The sequence below is a fragment of the Myotis yumanensis genome, unplaced genomic scaffold, assembly GCF_028538775.1.
Source record: "Myotis yumanensis isolate MYYU_CA2020_CCGP unplaced genomic scaffold, mMyoYum1.0.hap1 SCAF_12, whole genome shotgun sequence".
Classification (NCBI taxonomy): Eukaryota; Metazoa; Chordata; class Mammalia; order Chiroptera; family Vespertilionidae; genus Myotis; species Myotis yumanensis.
Window position 1 is genome coordinate 1,721,335 of NW_027223763.1, and position 15,796 is coordinate 1,737,130.

At 64.7% G+C, this 15,796-nt stretch overlaps 1 protein-coding gene across 1 annotated transcript in view; it reads right to left on the minus strand.

Moving 5' to 3' along the window:
- The window catches only part of COL5A1 (collagen type V alpha 1 chain), a 92,551-nt gene that overhangs the window by 21,067 nt on the left and 55,688 nt on the right, over positions 1–15,796 (minus strand). The window contains 17 exon segments of the mRNA XM_070430332.1: positions 93–200; positions 295–348; positions 468–521; positions 1,390–1,497; positions 2,848–2,955; positions 3,597–3,650; positions 3,746–3,835; positions 5,072–5,179; positions 6,012–6,065; positions 9,114–9,167; positions 10,145–10,198; positions 10,562–10,606; positions 11,664–11,717; positions 11,824–11,868; positions 12,790–12,843; positions 14,544–14,597; positions 15,492–15,599. Coding sequence (XP_070286433.1) covers positions 93–200; positions 295–348; positions 468–521; positions 1,390–1,497; positions 2,848–2,955; positions 3,597–3,650; positions 3,746–3,835; positions 5,072–5,179; positions 6,012–6,065; positions 9,114–9,167; positions 10,145–10,198; positions 10,562–10,606; positions 11,664–11,717; positions 11,824–11,868; positions 12,790–12,843; positions 14,544–14,597; positions 15,492–15,599 — 1,206 coding nt within the window.

Sequence of the window (15,796 nt, forward strand, 5' to 3'; positions counted from 1 at the left end):
AGAGGGGAGGGGAGGGAGGGCTGAGCGGGGCGGGGAGACAGCAGAGCGCAGGCACTGAAGTGGACCCCGCGTCGGACACGCTCCCCAGTTACCTGCAGCCCCACGGGTCCAGGGGGCCCAGGGAAACCTCTGGGGCCTTCGTCACCCTTCTGCCCGAAAAGGCCCTGCTGGCCCCGGGGCCCCGGCTCTCCGTCCGCTCCCTGTGGGGACACGAAGGGCGGGGTGAGGGCTGCCTCCTGCTGCCCATGGCTGGAGGGGTCGGGGGTCTGAGCGGCCGGGGCCACAGATACTCACCGAGGGGCCCGGCTGCCCAATGGGGCCTTGAGGACCCGTGGGCCCCGGCGGACCCTGTGGGAACAGACAGACACAGTTGCTTCCGGAGTCACAGCTGCGGCCCCGGGAGAGAGGCCGGCGGAGCAGGCGGGGCGCCCGGGTCATCGGCTCCGTCCCCGCCGCGGGGGCCTTACCTGCTCTCCTTTGTCGCCCTTGCTCCCCTTCTGCCCCGGCTCCCCGATCTCTCCCTGTGGGAAGGGGTGGGAGATCCGTCAGCCCCAGACCATTCGGGTCTGATCTGCTCCCCGCGGTTCATTTATCTTGGCGCCTAAGAGTAACCGCCTCTCCACAGGGTTCCCAGGAGGAACCACTTCCGTGTGTTCATTTTATTTCCTGTTTAATATGAGAGTTGAAAGCAACGAGGCCCCATCTGACGCTACACAGACCCTGAGCCGATTGGAAAAGGCGGTGAAATCCCAATGAAAACATTTACTCCGCTTGTCAGGGTGTCTGACAGCAGCGGACACCTCGATTCTACGCTTGCAGAGCCACCCCGTCCCCCCAGGTCCCCGCGGGCGGCTGGCTCCACCACGGACACGCGGCACCGTCTGCAGCGACCTCGGCCATGTCACCCGGACTGAAGAGCTGAAGCCAGCGTCTTCATTAAACAATGTACCAGCTGCCAGCGCCACAGCACAGCGTGGGATCAATGCATCAGCTGCCAGCGCTGGCCACGGTCACAGCACCGATTAAAGCCGTGGCCCTAGTGAGTGGGCGGCTAATCCTTCCAGGGAGGTCGTGACCCAGCCGCCGAGTGAAGCCCAGCGAACCGGGGGGAATCGGGATTCGGTTCGGGGCGCGAACTCCCCACTCGCTCCCCCAGCGGCCTGGACCCGGCGCGAGAGGGAAGCTGGCCCCAAGCTCCGGCGAGCTCTTAATAAATTATAATACTGATGAGGACGTCTCATACACGAAAGGGCACTGACTCGCTTATCACCGCTCAGCGTGAGCTACTCCGAGATCACCCCTGAACTCGGAGGGAGGGCGCGGTCGCCCTGCCCCTGGAGCCCCTGTGTCTAAAGTGGCCGCCCTGCTCCAGCCTCCGGCTCTCCTTACCTTATCGCCGTCTTCTCCGGGGGGGCCCACGGGGCCGGCCGGGCCGGGGAGCCCCACCGGACCCTGGAGACCATCGCGACCAGCGGGGCCTTGTGGTCCCTTCTCGCCCTGAAGAGGAGAGAAGACCCTCGGTCACACGCAGCTCGTCAGCTCCGCCCCCGGAGGCCCCGGGAGGCCCCGGGCAGGACGGTGTCCCGTCCCAATGGACTTCAGCCAGACACACGGAGGCCCACCCTCACCACCGCTCCCAAGCAGCACCGCCCCCGTCCTTGGGAGGGCCGCTTCCACCGAGGGGAAACTGAGGCACCGGTGGTGAGCAGCAGAGCCTGGATCCAAAGCCGGCCCAGCAGGTCCCCGTGGGGGAGCCCCTAAGCCTGGGGACCGGGACGGCTGAGTTCCAGCCTCACCAACTTCACTAGCCTCAGTTCTCTGCCAACACCCTCCCTGCCAAACACACATGTGCACACTCACGCACATCACACGCATGTGCACACACATTACACACATCACACACATGTGCACACACTCACACACATCACACACGTGGACACTCTCACACATTACACACATGCACACACCCAAAATCATACATTTTACACACACGTGCACACCTACCCACACACTCACATTACACACACGTGCGCGCGCACACACACACACACACACACCGTCTTCCTTTCCTCATAACCTTGACACAGGCTCCTGGTAACTGCACTTGGTAATGCTCGTCACTCACTCCCACCAGTGCCCGCATCACACCGAGTGGCGGGAACGCCCCCTCCTGAGCCGGGCACCCCGTCCTCCCACGATGCACAGCCCGAGGGTGAGCACACTGGTGGGCACGCGCCGTGTCGGGTCTAAATGCCGCCGGCCCTGCGACCGGGCACTCCCCGCGTGCGCCTTCCCTGCCTGCGCCTCCCCCTCAGCTCCCACTGCGCACCTCCCCCTCCCTGAGCCCCACGCCAGGCCCTGCCGGGGTCTCCGTGGGGTTCACTGGGACGGGGTGATCGGGGCCCAGAAGAGGCTTCTTAACTTCCCATTACACGTCTCCGCCTTCTCTCCTCCACACCTGCCCCCGACCACCCAAGGAGGCACCTGCCCAGAGCTGGGCCCAGACGAAGGCGGCCCCCGTTTGGACACTGTCCCGGCCCCCCGTGCCAGCACGTGTCGGGCACAGATGCGCAGGCGTGACTGGCTGATCTTGCCGGGAGCTGCCCAGCACCCCGCCCGCCCAGGAGACCCATGAAGGAACCTGGCCCGCTTAGGGCCCTGCCCCCCGGACCTCAGTCAGGACACACCTGGCCCATACACCCACCTGGCACACACTCACCCACCCGAGGACCTCAAACCACCTCCTCCCCCATCCTGCAAACCCAGGGGAGGGGAAAACCCCCAGATGAGGGGGAAACCCCCAGGTGAGGGGGTGGGGGGTCCCCGGCGCCTCGGAGTGGTACTTACCGGCGCTCCTTTCTCCCCGGCTGGCCCTGGGGGTCCCTGGGGCCCAGGTCTCCCTGGAATGCCGATGGGCCCGGCGGCTCCGGCTGGACCTCTCTCCCCCGGAGATCCCTGGGGGGGGGGGGGGGGGGTCAAGAAAGAAGTTCATTTCCAGGCTCCCCAAATGCACAGACTCCCTCAAGCACCGCGATCCCACCCCCCACCCCCTCGCTCCAGAGCCCTCAGTGACTTTGCAGACTCTGGTCCTGCGTTTGCGGCTCTGCGTTTCTGCCCCCCAACCCGGTAACGGCCTCTCTCCCACAATCCCAAGCACATGCCTGCTCCCAGTGACTGAGAACATCCCCTTTAAGGGCCTCCTGGAATGACCATCAGTCTAACAGGCAGCAGGTGGGCGTACCTTGGCCCCGGCTCTGGGGTCGGCCTCCCACCTGTGCGGGCTCAGCCCTGCCTCGGCGGCCTGGGCGTGCGGACAGCCCACCCCTGAGCCCAGCTTAGAGGCCGGGGGCTCCGTCCGCTCCCTCCCGCGGCTCCCGGCCCCTCCCAGGTGCCCACGCAGACACTCCGCCTCCCTCTCAACTGCCCGGTCCCACTGGGCCTTCGCCACCCGCTGCCACTCAGGGCAAGCTCCCGTCCACCTCCCCGCAGGCCTCCCTCCGCCACGGCCTTCCAGGACCCACGGCGGGACCCCGTCTTCCCTGCAGGGTGGGTTCTGAGCCAGAGGACGGGAAAGGCTGTGGGGCCAACACACTCACCGCGGGGCCCGGCGGGCCTGGGGGGCCCTCGCTGCCTTTCAGTCCAAGTGCTCCCTGCCAAGCAACGAGGTCGGGGTCAAGGGCGCGGCGGGGAGAGGCGCCCCGGGCTGGGCAGTGTCCGCTCCAGCCCCCGCCGGCCCCTTACTCACCACTGGACCGGGGAGCCCCCGGTCCCCGGGGAAGCCACGCAATCCGGGGGGGCCGTCCTTCCCGGGGAGGCCGGCGGGGCCTGGGTCCCCCTGAAATGAGAGCCACAGGTGGGTGAGCAGGGCCGGGGCTGGGGCCATGGGAGCTGCGGGAGGGGGGACTTCCGGGCGCTGGGCTTTAAAGGAACCGGAGTCCCGACTGGACTCGCTGGTTGGCAGCTCCACGCCCTGGAGCGTGGCCCAAGCTGGCACCTGGGGGCCCGCGGTCAGGCCGCCGTGTGCGGTTCTGGGGCCGGGGGCCGGGCAGAGCGGTTCCGCCCGTGTCCGCCTTCCTGTGGATTTGGGGTCCTCAGAAGAGGCAGCCACAGCCAAGGGCTGGGGGCATCGCCCCAAAGGCAGGCGGCGCCGAAGGCTCTTGCTTCAAAGCCGCAAACCACATTCTGCCAAGAGGCCCCCCAAGCCTGAGCCTTCATGCAGGTGCATTAAAGCTGCGATCTCTTCCAGAACTTTCTCTGGGGCCCAACATGGGATCGTTGGGGTCTCCGAACCGGCTTGCCCTTAACCTCCTTTCCAAACTCGGAGCGGCCTCCGCGGACGGGGACCCACACCTGCACCTGCCTGTTCCATGTGCAGACACATCTACTTATAGGCCATGCGCGCACACATCTGCTCTTCAAGTGTGTGTGTGTTCAGGTATATATACGCACATACACACACACACATACATACACATAAGTGCGTGTGATGTTTTCAGTATTTCTTCACTGGCTGTACTTTACTTTATTATTAAGTCTGCTCCCTTGCACGTGGCCGTATAAAAGGTTGGAGCTCACATTTCTTGTATCACTCACAGGAAAACTGAGAAGGGAAGGCCGGCTCCTTTTTATGCTAATCCACAGGAAATCCGACCACCCTCGGGGCACCCAGGCTGGGGCGGGGGCTTCCCAGGGAACAGAGGGAGCCAGGGCAGCCCGGAAGGAAGACAAAGAGGCAGCCTTCTTTGTTGTCATTATCTATTCTTTTGTCCCTAACGGTGGGGGATTGTTTAAAGGGTCGCTTTCTAGAACACATAGACAGAACACTGCCCAGGCGGAAGGGCAAGGATGGTTTGATCCCCAGACCCTTTAGGTCCAGCGCTGCGGCGGGTCAGCCCATCCCCTTTCTAATCGAGCAGCAGGGGGCTACGCTCATGGTCGGGCGGGGGCTGGCATGGGGAGCACTTGTCGGAGAAATGACGCATCCATCAGCGAAGAGCAGCAGAAAACAGACCACACACAGCAAAGATCCCGGGGGAACGTCTGGGCTGGCGAGGAGGTCTGAGCGACTCACCTTCGTCCCTTCTTTCCCAGCAAGGCCCGGGAGGCCCTGCTCCCCCGGGGGGCCCGGGGGCCCCGGGTGGCCACGCTCGCCCATCGGGCCAGTCTCTCCGGTGGGACCCTGTGGGAAGATCAGCATCAGCCACAACTTTCAAGGGACGCCCAAGGGAGCCACCTTCTGTTCCTCAATCTAAGGACAGGCCTGGCTGTGGAGGCCGAGGGCCCACAGCGCGCCCACACCCTCACCCTCGCCCTCGCCCTCGCCCTCGCGTGGCTTTGCAAGTCTCCCCTTCTGGTCAGAACCCAGGAAGGAGAAGCCCAGAGGCGCCAAGCCCTGGTCCTGTTTCCCGGGTGTCGCAGGGAAACAGGGCAGCGAGGGCGGCCACGTCTGCCACGGGAGCGGCTCGGGCCCACGCTCCTGCAGCCCGTGGCTGTGGCGGGTCAGTGTCTCACTTCCTGTCCATTAGGTGTGAATGTCTCAGGACACAGGGTGACGAGGGTGACGGCCCTGCCTCGTGCTCTGAGCCGGTCCTACCGGGCCCCTCCTCTCAGAGCGGAAAGCATCAGAACCGCGGGCCCAGGCACTGACGGGACCAGGGCCGGGACCAGGCGGCCAAGGACGCCACAGCGAGGCCTCGGGCACAGCTGGTCCCGCCCGGTCTGGCCCCAGTTGCCCGTGGGCTCGGGCAGGGCCTTCGTGCTGCTCGCCTGGCTCACAGTGACCGTGACCGTCCCCAGACCCGCCCCTCTGTCCGCCATCTGGCTGCCTGCACGAGCACGTGTCCGATGCTCACGTCGGCGTGTCAACTAGCAGGACCGACCCCTTCAGCATCTGGGGAGCTGGCACCTAAGCCTGGGTGGCCCTCTCACGTGCGTGCATGTGTGTGTGTGTGTGTGTGTGTGTCTGTTTGCACGTGCCACACAGGTGACACAGGGACGACGCTGCATCTCACCTGAGGGCCGACCACGCCTGGGGGTCCTGGGGGGCCGGTCTTGCCTTGGAAACCCTGTGAAGAGAGAGTCAGACGCTGAGACGCCGCAGCGGCCCATACCCCACCCCCTGCCTGCGCCTTCCCACGGGGGCTCGTCCCCCACCCGGTCCCGTCCCCACGCGTCCCCACTTTGTTCGAGGGGACCCGTTTCTCTGGTTCCGCCTTTGCATGGATTCACGAAGGCAATGGAGCCAGACCCAGCAGCTTCACTGGCTGCTCCCATCGCTACGCTTCTGTGCCGAGAAATGGATTTTAAAACCATTCATCTCGCCCGGCCGGCGCGGCCCCATGGGTGAGCGTGGACCATGCACCAAGAGGCTGTGGTTCGATTCCCCGTCAGGGCACAGGCCTGGATTGCAGGCTCGATCCCCAGGGCAGGGCGTGCAGGAGGCAGCCGATCCATGGTTCTCCCTCATCATTTATGTTTCTATTTCTCTCTCTCCCTCTCCCTTCCTCTCTGAGATCCATAAAAATATGTTTCTAAAAAACTATTCATCTTTATAACATCACTAGGTGTGTCATTTTCTGAGCAGATCTGATGCCGTTTCCAGCGACCAGAGCTGGACTGGGCGCTACCGCTGGGCTGCGCCTCATTACTGACTCCGCGGAGACCGTCCTGCTCACGTCACGAGCACCTCTGGTGCGGGACGGGGACGGGGGTGACAGCCGCCCCCCGCACGTCCGCACGTCCTAACCCAGGAGCGCGCACGGCTGCTTTCCTAACGCGGCGTTTGTGTGTCAGCAGCTCGAGTCCCCGGGACCCCCTTGTCTGCTCTGTACACTGGCACGTAGGCAACGACCCGCTTTAATGCCTCGGGGCTCCCTGCGAGGAGGGCCCGCGGGCAGGCACTGGCGATGCCACGCTCAGCCACGGCCGACCCAGCCACACTCAGCCACGGTCAGCCACGCCTGGCCCAGCCACGCTCAGCCACGCTCAGCCACGGCCGGCCCAGCGCCCCCGCATTTCTGAGGGGCCCTGCTTTAGGCCCAGCCGGGCTGCAGGCGAGGGAGGCAATGGCCATTTTAAAGCTGTTTCCTCTGCAGGCGGCATTTACAGGGTCAGAACCTGGGGAGCTAACGATTCTGGGTCGCCCTGCTCAGGGGCCAGGAGGGCAGGAGCCTGGCGGGGGGGGGGGGGGGGGCAGGAAAGAAAGGCCCCAGCTTGGTCCTGGGTCGGGACCGCTCGTGGCTGCGGAGGATGGAATTCGTCCCTCACCGAGAAAGGGGTCTGGGCTCACACTCTGGGAGGAGAAGTGACCATGGCTGCTTCTGGTTTTATTTTTATTTTTTTAATCCTCAACCGAGGATATTTTTCTATTGATTTTTAGGGAGAGTGGAAGGGAGAGGAAAGACAGAGAGAAACATCGATGTGAGAGAGGGCCAGGCCAGGGAGGAGCCTGCCACCGAGGTACGTGCCCTTGTCCGGAATCGAACCCAGGACCCTTTGGTCGGCAGGCCGACGCTCTAGCCACTGAGCCACACTGGCCAGGGCTGCTTCTATTTTTAAAGGAAGAACAATGCCGCGCCCAGGAGGCCTCGGGCTCCCCGTGGAGGCGGTCCGTCGGGTGGGTCTGGAGCGGGTGCCCTGCGCCTACGGGCGGCCGTGCGGCAGAGGCAGCAGGGAGCGCCTGGGAACTGGCCCAGCACAGAGGCAGTGGCCCCCCGCCAGCCTCTCTAAGAGCAGCCCGAGGGGGAGAAGCTCCCGCCGCGAACCCCGTCTGGCTCCGGAGCAGCCGCAGAGAAAAACGCCCAGCTCAGACGCAACGTTTTCATTTTCCCATAAACCAAAGAGCAAAGCAATCTCCATTCATCAGCCGCCTCGCCGCGCACGGGGAGCAGGGAAGGTGCGATTAAATAAGGCTCCATCACACGCACAGAGAGCAGAGGGATTTCTTCAAAGCCGGCACCAAGGAACGGATTAAACACGGCATCAAAGCCGCCCTCCGCGGAGGAGGCCGCCCGCGTGCTGGGCCCCCGCAGAGACCTGACCCGCGGGAGGGGCTGTGGAGAGAGACGCCCCACCAGCCCCCCCCCTCCGCCCTGCCTCCCCCTCTTCCCCAGTTCGGCCACACGGAGCCCGCTGGCCCTGCGAGTCCTGAACCGGCCGAGCCTGGAGCCTCAAGGTCACGGTGTTCCCACACCACTGCGGGGACACGTCTACCGTGGACACAGCGTGAAGCTGGGCCGAATCCCAGTGGCTCACGGGCAGGTTTTCCCCGCGTTTCTTGCAACTGGAAAAGTCAGGTCCTTCGCCCTCCAGATGGCCAAGCCCGCAGCGGGCATCGCGGAAGGCAGGGCCAGGTCGGAGGTCAGCCCTGCCGGCCAAGCCGCTGGCCAGCAGCACGTGGGTGAAGGGCCCTCCAGACCCCCCTGTGGTCAGCCCCGCGGCCGGGGGACCTGGCTGGACAGCCAGCGTTGGTGCCAGGCCCACGGCCCTGCTCCTGGATTCTTGTTGGTTTGTTTGTTTGGTAATCCTCACCTGAGGGTATTTCCCCATTGATTTTAGAGAGTGGAAGGGAGGGAGGGAGGGGGAGAGAGAGACATCGATGTGAGAGACACATTGATGAGTTGCCTCCCGCAGGTGGATGGAACCTGCAATCCAGGTACGTGCCCTTGACTGGGAATCGAACCCTCAACCCTTCCGTGCACGGGCGATGCTCTAACCACTGAGCACACCGACCAGGACCTTCTCTTTGGGTTTTAGAGCGAGAAATAACCGAGCGGCGGCCGGCCACGGGGAGCCCACTGCGTCCAGTGAGAGAGGCAGTTCGAGGCGCTGCACCCAGAGGTCTTCGGGGGGAGGGGGGTGGCCGCACGGGCTCAGCGTGCCCATGCATTTTGTTTGGATCCTGATGGTTTTACATGTGACCTTTGACCCGGCGTGGCGGCCCGCCTTCTGCACAGAGACGTCCCATGTGGCTGGCCTGCGCGGGCTCTCCCCGGACAGGCCTCACCCCGGTCGGAGGACGGACCTTGGGGGCCTCCCCGGGGCTGACACCCTCCCCCAAGCGGGCAGGTGGGGAGAGAGACCCAGCCAGCTGACGCCCCCGCAGCGATACTCACGGTCTCGCCTCTCTGGCCAGGGTGTCCCGGGAGCCCGTCCTTGCCGGGAGGGCCCTGGGGAGAAGCAGAGGGGACGGCGCTCAGGTCGGAGGAGCCGCAGCGAACGGCCGCTTCCTTCCTGAGGTGGCCCCGCCGGGCAGGGTGACCGGGTGCCGCGCAGGAGCCTGGCACCCGCATCGTCTCCTCGAACCCGTGCAGCCGCCTGAGGTCACAGTGCTGCCACCCTCACCTCCCAGGGCGGGAAACTGAGGCAGGGAGCGGTCAGCAGCTCCCTGAGGGCCAGCCCATGGGAGGTGCGGGTGCACAAGGCCCCAGGCCCGTCAGGGTCAGAGGTCAGCTCCGCCCTAACCACAGCCCCACAGGGCGCCCGTCAGGCAAAACCGCCCGCTGGACGGGTCTTCCTTCCCGTGTGGAACTGCCCGCCCCCGCCCGCCCCCCCCCCGCCCCCGGCCCACAGTGTCCCACAGTCCCAGCCACGGGCCCGGGAAGGGGGCCTCGGCTGGAGGTAGGAGGGGCTTTGCTCATGTCCTCGAGTCAGGACGAGGGCAGCCTGGGCGGGGCGGGCCTGGCCGATGGCTGGTGTCCTGGCAGAAACAGATCTGACGACACGGCGACAGGAGAGGCCGTGGGGGTGAGGGCGAGATGGCGGGCGGCCTGCAAGCCCAGCTGCCGGCAGCACCAGGGCCCGGGGCGGGGCGAGGGGTGGAGCCCCGGAGCCTCCCAGGAGCGAGCCTGTGCACCCCCCATGGCACTTGGGCCGCTGGAGGGTGGGGAGCTCCTGGCTGTGTGTAAGCGACCGGGGCTGTGCTACTTTGTGACGTGGCCCCAGGACCCTGACAGAACCGGCTGGGAGAGTCCACGGTCCGAAGGAGAGCGGGGTCCACGCCCCGCACGGGGCTCCCCCAGCGCAGGACGGTCAGGTGGACGCAGCCACAGACCTCCGCCTGCAGCCCGCCCCTGGGGCTCCCCGCCCGCTGACCCACCGCCATGTGGAGGCTGTGTGAGGCCCCGGAAAACTCCGTGTTACTTACCGGGGGGCCCTTGGGTCCAGGAAACCCCGTGGGTCCTTGGGGCCCGTTTGGTCCCTGGGGACAGAGAAGGGCCAGTGTGAGGTCAGGCGGCCTCTCGCCAGCAGGCGGGGGCTCCCGAGGCCTCGGGGTTCTGCTCCGCGCACAGGCCCAGTCCTGCAACCCCCACTGCGGCCCCATCAGCTCTAGGCCCCCGTCACCAGGGCTGAAAGGGAGGTCCATCGGGGGCCCAGGGGATCGGTCGCAGGGCAAGGCCCCTCGGCCAGCACAGGGCTGGGGACCCAGGTTCCCAGTGGCCCAGCCACCCCACCCCCCGGACCAGGCCCAGTGGACAGTCCCTGCTGCCCCTCTCCCCGCCTGGACGTCAGCAGTCCCTCTCCCCAGCCCACCCGAGGTCCGCAGGAAAGGGTGGGTGCTCACCCGTTCACCCGGGGGGCCGGCCGGGCCATCGCCTCCAGAGTTGCCCTAGAGGGAGCAAGGAGAGCACATGGATGTTGTTATAACTGTCTGATGGGAGCCTCTGCCACGGCCAGGGTCACGGCCCTGTCACCTGGCCCCGTGCCCTGTCACCTGTCACCTCCCCTGTCACCTGCCCCTGTGCCCTGTCACCTGGCCCCGTGCCTGCTGTCAGCCCCCCACTCTCAGAACAGAGCAGAGTGTGGGGCCCTGGCCCACGCCCCCAAAGGCCACCTGTCCTCTACACACAGCTGACAATGAGCTGCTGTCACGGCTGTGACACTCCCAGGGGACAGCCTCCTGCTGTGGGACAGGGGCTGAGCCCAACCAAGAAGACAGGACCCAGGTCTATTGCAGGGCCACCCCGACCCTCACCCTCACCCCCACCCTCACCCACGTGCAGGGCCGTGGCGACAGCTGCTCTGTGACAGCAGCAGAGCTCCCAGGTGGGCACGGGGACCAGCAAGGCACCCAGAGCTCATCCCAGACGGTCGCACCGCAGCCTCTGAGGGCAGCGGGTCAGCGCAGGGCGGGCCAGGGCTGGACCACGGCCGAGCGGGGCCAGTGCTTGGCGGGAATGCGCTTGGGGGCCACGTCCAGGACAGGACCCAAGGGCTGTGCGCCGAGGTCACGCCACACCCACCCTTGGAGCTGTCCCCGCCCCTCGCTCCTCTCTGGGGGGTGGGCGTGGCTCAGGCTCTCACCCCGGCCGCCAGCGAGAACTTCCTTTAGATTTCCAGCGAAGGCCTCTCTGCGGCTTCCACCCCCACATCCCCCAAGAGAACAGGCGCCCCCAGCAGAAGGGGGCGCAGCACCGTCCATCCCCAGCCCAGCGGGGCGTGGCCTCCAGCGGGGGCTCCAGCACTGGCCGCCCCCCACCCGCCCGGCCCGGCCCGGCCACAGCCTGCGATGCAATCTGACCCAACTCGTCCAAAGGCTGCGGGGGGACCAGCTCCTTCTTAAATGCCCCCCAGAACTTCCTTCCTTGTCTTGTTTCGCAGGAAAAGGCCCTGAGGACCCCGACGCTCCCTGTGGTAGGGCGGCCGCCACGGGAGCCGGAACGTACCTTGGGGCCCGGCTTCCCCGTGATGCCCCGCGGGCCCCTCTCACCCCGTGGACCCTGCACAGAAGGGAGAGGAGAAAGTCAGCTCAACCCCGGCTCCAAGCCCGCCTTCCCCCCCTGCCCCGCCCCCCACATGCGCCCTCAGCCCAAAGGGGGCGCTTACCGTCGGGCCTCGCTGCCCCCGTGGTCCCGGCTTCCCAGGGGTGCCCTGGAAGAGAAGGGGGGGCGGCTCAGTCGTGGCCATCACCGCCTGGGCAGTGGCCTCTCCTATCAGGAGCCTCATCTTTGTTTTTTTAAGTAGATTTTTATTGATTTCAGAGAGGGAGGGAGAGGGAGAGAGAGAAACATCAGCGATGAGAGAGCATCATGGATCGGCTGCCTCCAGGACACTGGGGATGGAGCCCGCCACCCGGGCCTGTGCCCTGACCAGGAGTCGAACCCTGACCTCCTGGTTCATAGGTCGACTCTCAGCCACTGAGCCACACCGGCCGGGCCCTTGTCTTTGTTTTAATTGGAGACTCGCAGGGATTCAGCCCGGAGCTGCGCTCCTCCCGCACGAGGCTGCTGAGGTCGGAGGGGTGCTCACCCCTTACCCGGTTTCTCTCCTCCAGGCACCTGCCCTCCCCCTCCCCCATCCCCGCCCCCTCCCCTCGTCTCCCTCCCACCAGGGGGGCCCTCATCACCGCACAGGAGACAGCCACCCCTCACACACCACGTGTCTGCCACAGGGGCGGGTACGAGCCATTACATTCTCTACAGGCTCCGACCAGCCCCTCGCGCTTCACACATAAGCCCTGGTCTCCCTCGAGGAACTGGGCTCACGCGGCTGTTTTGCATTTTCTAAACCTCAGGAGACAGAGGCGCTGGTGTTTATTTTTTTTTTTTTCCAGAAGCAACGACGTAAACTCTGGTAAAGGCAGCTTCCCCGAGGCACGTGGAGTCACGGACCGACAGGCCTCCGTCCTCCCACCGCTTCCGAGGCAAACTCCGGAATTGTTCCGGGTTCTGGCCGCCCGTCCGTCCGTCCGGGAAGGAGCCGTGTGCTCCGGGCCCTGCTCAGTCGTCCCGGACATTAACCCACTAGGTCTCCCCGACAGAGCCAGCCGCCCGGGGGCCACGCGGTCCTTACCCGGCCGCCCTTCTCTCCATTGGCGCCCGGAAAGCCAGGGAATCCGATGGAGCCCTGGAAGAGAGGGGGGGGGGGGAGCCTGAGGCCGGGCCAAGCACGAGCTCTGTGTGCGAGCCAGCGGGGGACGCCTGTTCCGGTCCCCAGCCTCCAATACACACTCCTCCACCCACCCACCACCCATCCGCTCACCCACCATCCACCATTCACCCACCATCTACCATCCACCCACCATCCATTCACCATCCATCCGCCCACCCACCATTCACCCACCATCCACCATCCACCCACCATCCATCACCCATTCATTCATCCACCATCCATCTATCCATCCATCCATCATCCATCCATCCACCATCCATCATCCATCCACCATCCATCCATCTATCCATCCATTCATCCATCCATCCATCTGCTCACCCACCCACAATTCACCCACCATCTACCATCTACCCACCATCTATCCACCCACCATCCATCATCCATTCATTCATCCATCCATTCATTCATCCATCCATCATCCATCCATCCATCATCCATCCATCCATCAGCCATCCATCATCCATCCATCCATCCATCCATCATCCATCCACCCATCTACCCATCCATCCATCATCCATCCATTCATTCATCCACCCATTCATTCATCCATCCATCATCCATCCATCCATCCATCATCCATCCATCCATCCATCATCCATCCATCCATCATCCATCATCCATCCATCCATCTACCCATCCATCCATCATCCATCCATTCATTCATCCATCCATCCATCATCCATCCATCCATCCATCATCCATCCATCCATCCATCATCCATCCATTCATTCATCCATCCATCCATCCATCATCCATCCATCCATCCATCAGCCATCCATCCATCCATCCATCCATCATCCACTCACCCACCCACCCACCATCTACCATCCACCCACCATCCATCATCCATCCATCCATCCATCATCCACCCCCACCATCTACCCACCATCCAGCCAGCCGCCCACCATCCACTTCATGAGCATTTCCTAAGCATCTCAAAGACTCCAAATCTAAAAACCACAACTGAGCCCTGTGTTTCCCCTTCCTCCCTCCCTCCACACCCTCCTCTCGCGTGGCCATGTCTTCAAAGAGCTGCTGTTCCAGGAGAAAAGGGAACACCTACAACTAAGATTAACCGGCGACAGCGTGTGAATCTCACATTGGGACACCGCTCACTGCACCTGTTGTCACGTTCTGCTGTCTTCCGGAACACCGCTAAATACAGCGCAAACCACGCACCACCTGGAGCCCTAGATATAGATCTGTCACCCCAGCGCTCCACGCGGTGCACGGGGACAGCTCAGAGCTCACACAGTGCACGGGGACAGAGGAGAGAGCCCCACGCGGTGCACGTGGACAGAGGGGAGAGCCCCACGCGGTGCACGTGGACAGAGGGGAGAGCCCCACACTGTGCGCGTGGACAGTGGGGAGAGCCCCACGGGGTGCGCGTGGACAGAGATGAGCCTAAGAACCTGACTCAGCAGGCACCTGAACCCCTGCTCTGGGACACTGTCTATGGCACGTCGCCCGCCCACGGAGCACTTCCTGTCTTCAGGGGTCTCTGCTCTCGAAGTGGCTTAGAACCCTGAGCTGACCCTGTGCACGAGGGCCTGAGCGGAGCTGACACAGCGAACCGGCCCTCTGCATTGTCACGCAGGCGAACGGTGACAATGCCGAGGGCGGGGAGGGCCGAGGGAGGGCCGGTCGTGCGTTACCTTTGGCCCTTGTCTTCCTGGGTAGCCCGGCAGCCCCGGGACTCCGAGCTTTCCCTGCGGAGAGAAGAGGCGCTGTGTTACGGGCCGCCTGGCGTGTCTCCATCTGAAGGACACGGTCTCACGGGAGCCCCTGCCTGGCCTGGGATCAACCACACCCCCTCCCCGCCCTGATCTGAAAGCAAAGGCCCCGGCCCAGCTGCGTGGCTCAGGGGTTGAGCGTCGACCTATGAACCAGGAGGTCACGGTTCGATTCCCGGTCAGGGCACAGGCCTGGGTTGCGGGCTCCATCCCTAGTGGGGGGCGTGCAGGAGGCAGCCGATCCATGATTCTCCCTCATCATGGATGTTTCTCTCTCTCCCTCTCCCTTCCTCTCTGAAATCAATAAAATATATTTAAACATAAAATATAATAAAAAATAAAAGCGAAGGCTCTGCGAGAGGGGATCGAGCCCTCATGAAGCAGAAGAGGCCGGAATCAAAGAGCCGTCATCCACGCGACCAGTTCCAGCCTCGGGCAGACGGAGGGAGTGTGGGCTGCCCATGGGCCATTCCCGTGGGGGCACTTATTGGGGGCACTCCTGGGAGGGCATTTTTGGGGGGCTGAGTGGGGAGATGGGAGCAAGGACAGGTGTGGGGCTCTGCACATGGAGAGAGAGACCAGCGGGGCTGTAGCTGAGACGGGAGCCCGGAGCCCCTGGGGGGTGGAGAGGGAGCCCCCCGGGACTGGAAGGTGCTCCGAGGACACACTCAGGTGAAAGGGGCGGGTCCGTCCACAATGTGAGGGGTGGGAGGCGGCAAGAGCATCAGGGTGAAGCCAATGGACGGGAGCCCGTGTCGGGAACCGCAGCGCCCACGCGCGGGGGCTCAGCCTGACCCTGACCCAGCCCACGCCCGTGGCCATCGGAACGGCCGTCCGTCCGCAGGAAGTGCCGCGCCCTGTGCCACGTACCTTCTCCCCGGAGGGTCCCAGGGGACCGGGGTCACCGTTCGGACCGCCGCGCCCCTTGGGGCCTTCGGGGCCGTCCTCCCCTCGCGGGCCGGGGGGGCCGATCTCCCCCTGCAGGTCAGAAAGAGAAGGTGAGGGGCCCCGCCGTGTGCACCCCCCACACAGGACCCCCACCAGGCTCAGCCCACGGATCCTGAAGCCAACAAAGCCGCCTCGTGTGGCCGACAAGGCCAGGGCCCCGCTCCCTCCACACGGAGCTGGCGGCTGCTGCTTCGGCCGCACCCCCACTTTCAGCAGCAAAACCCATG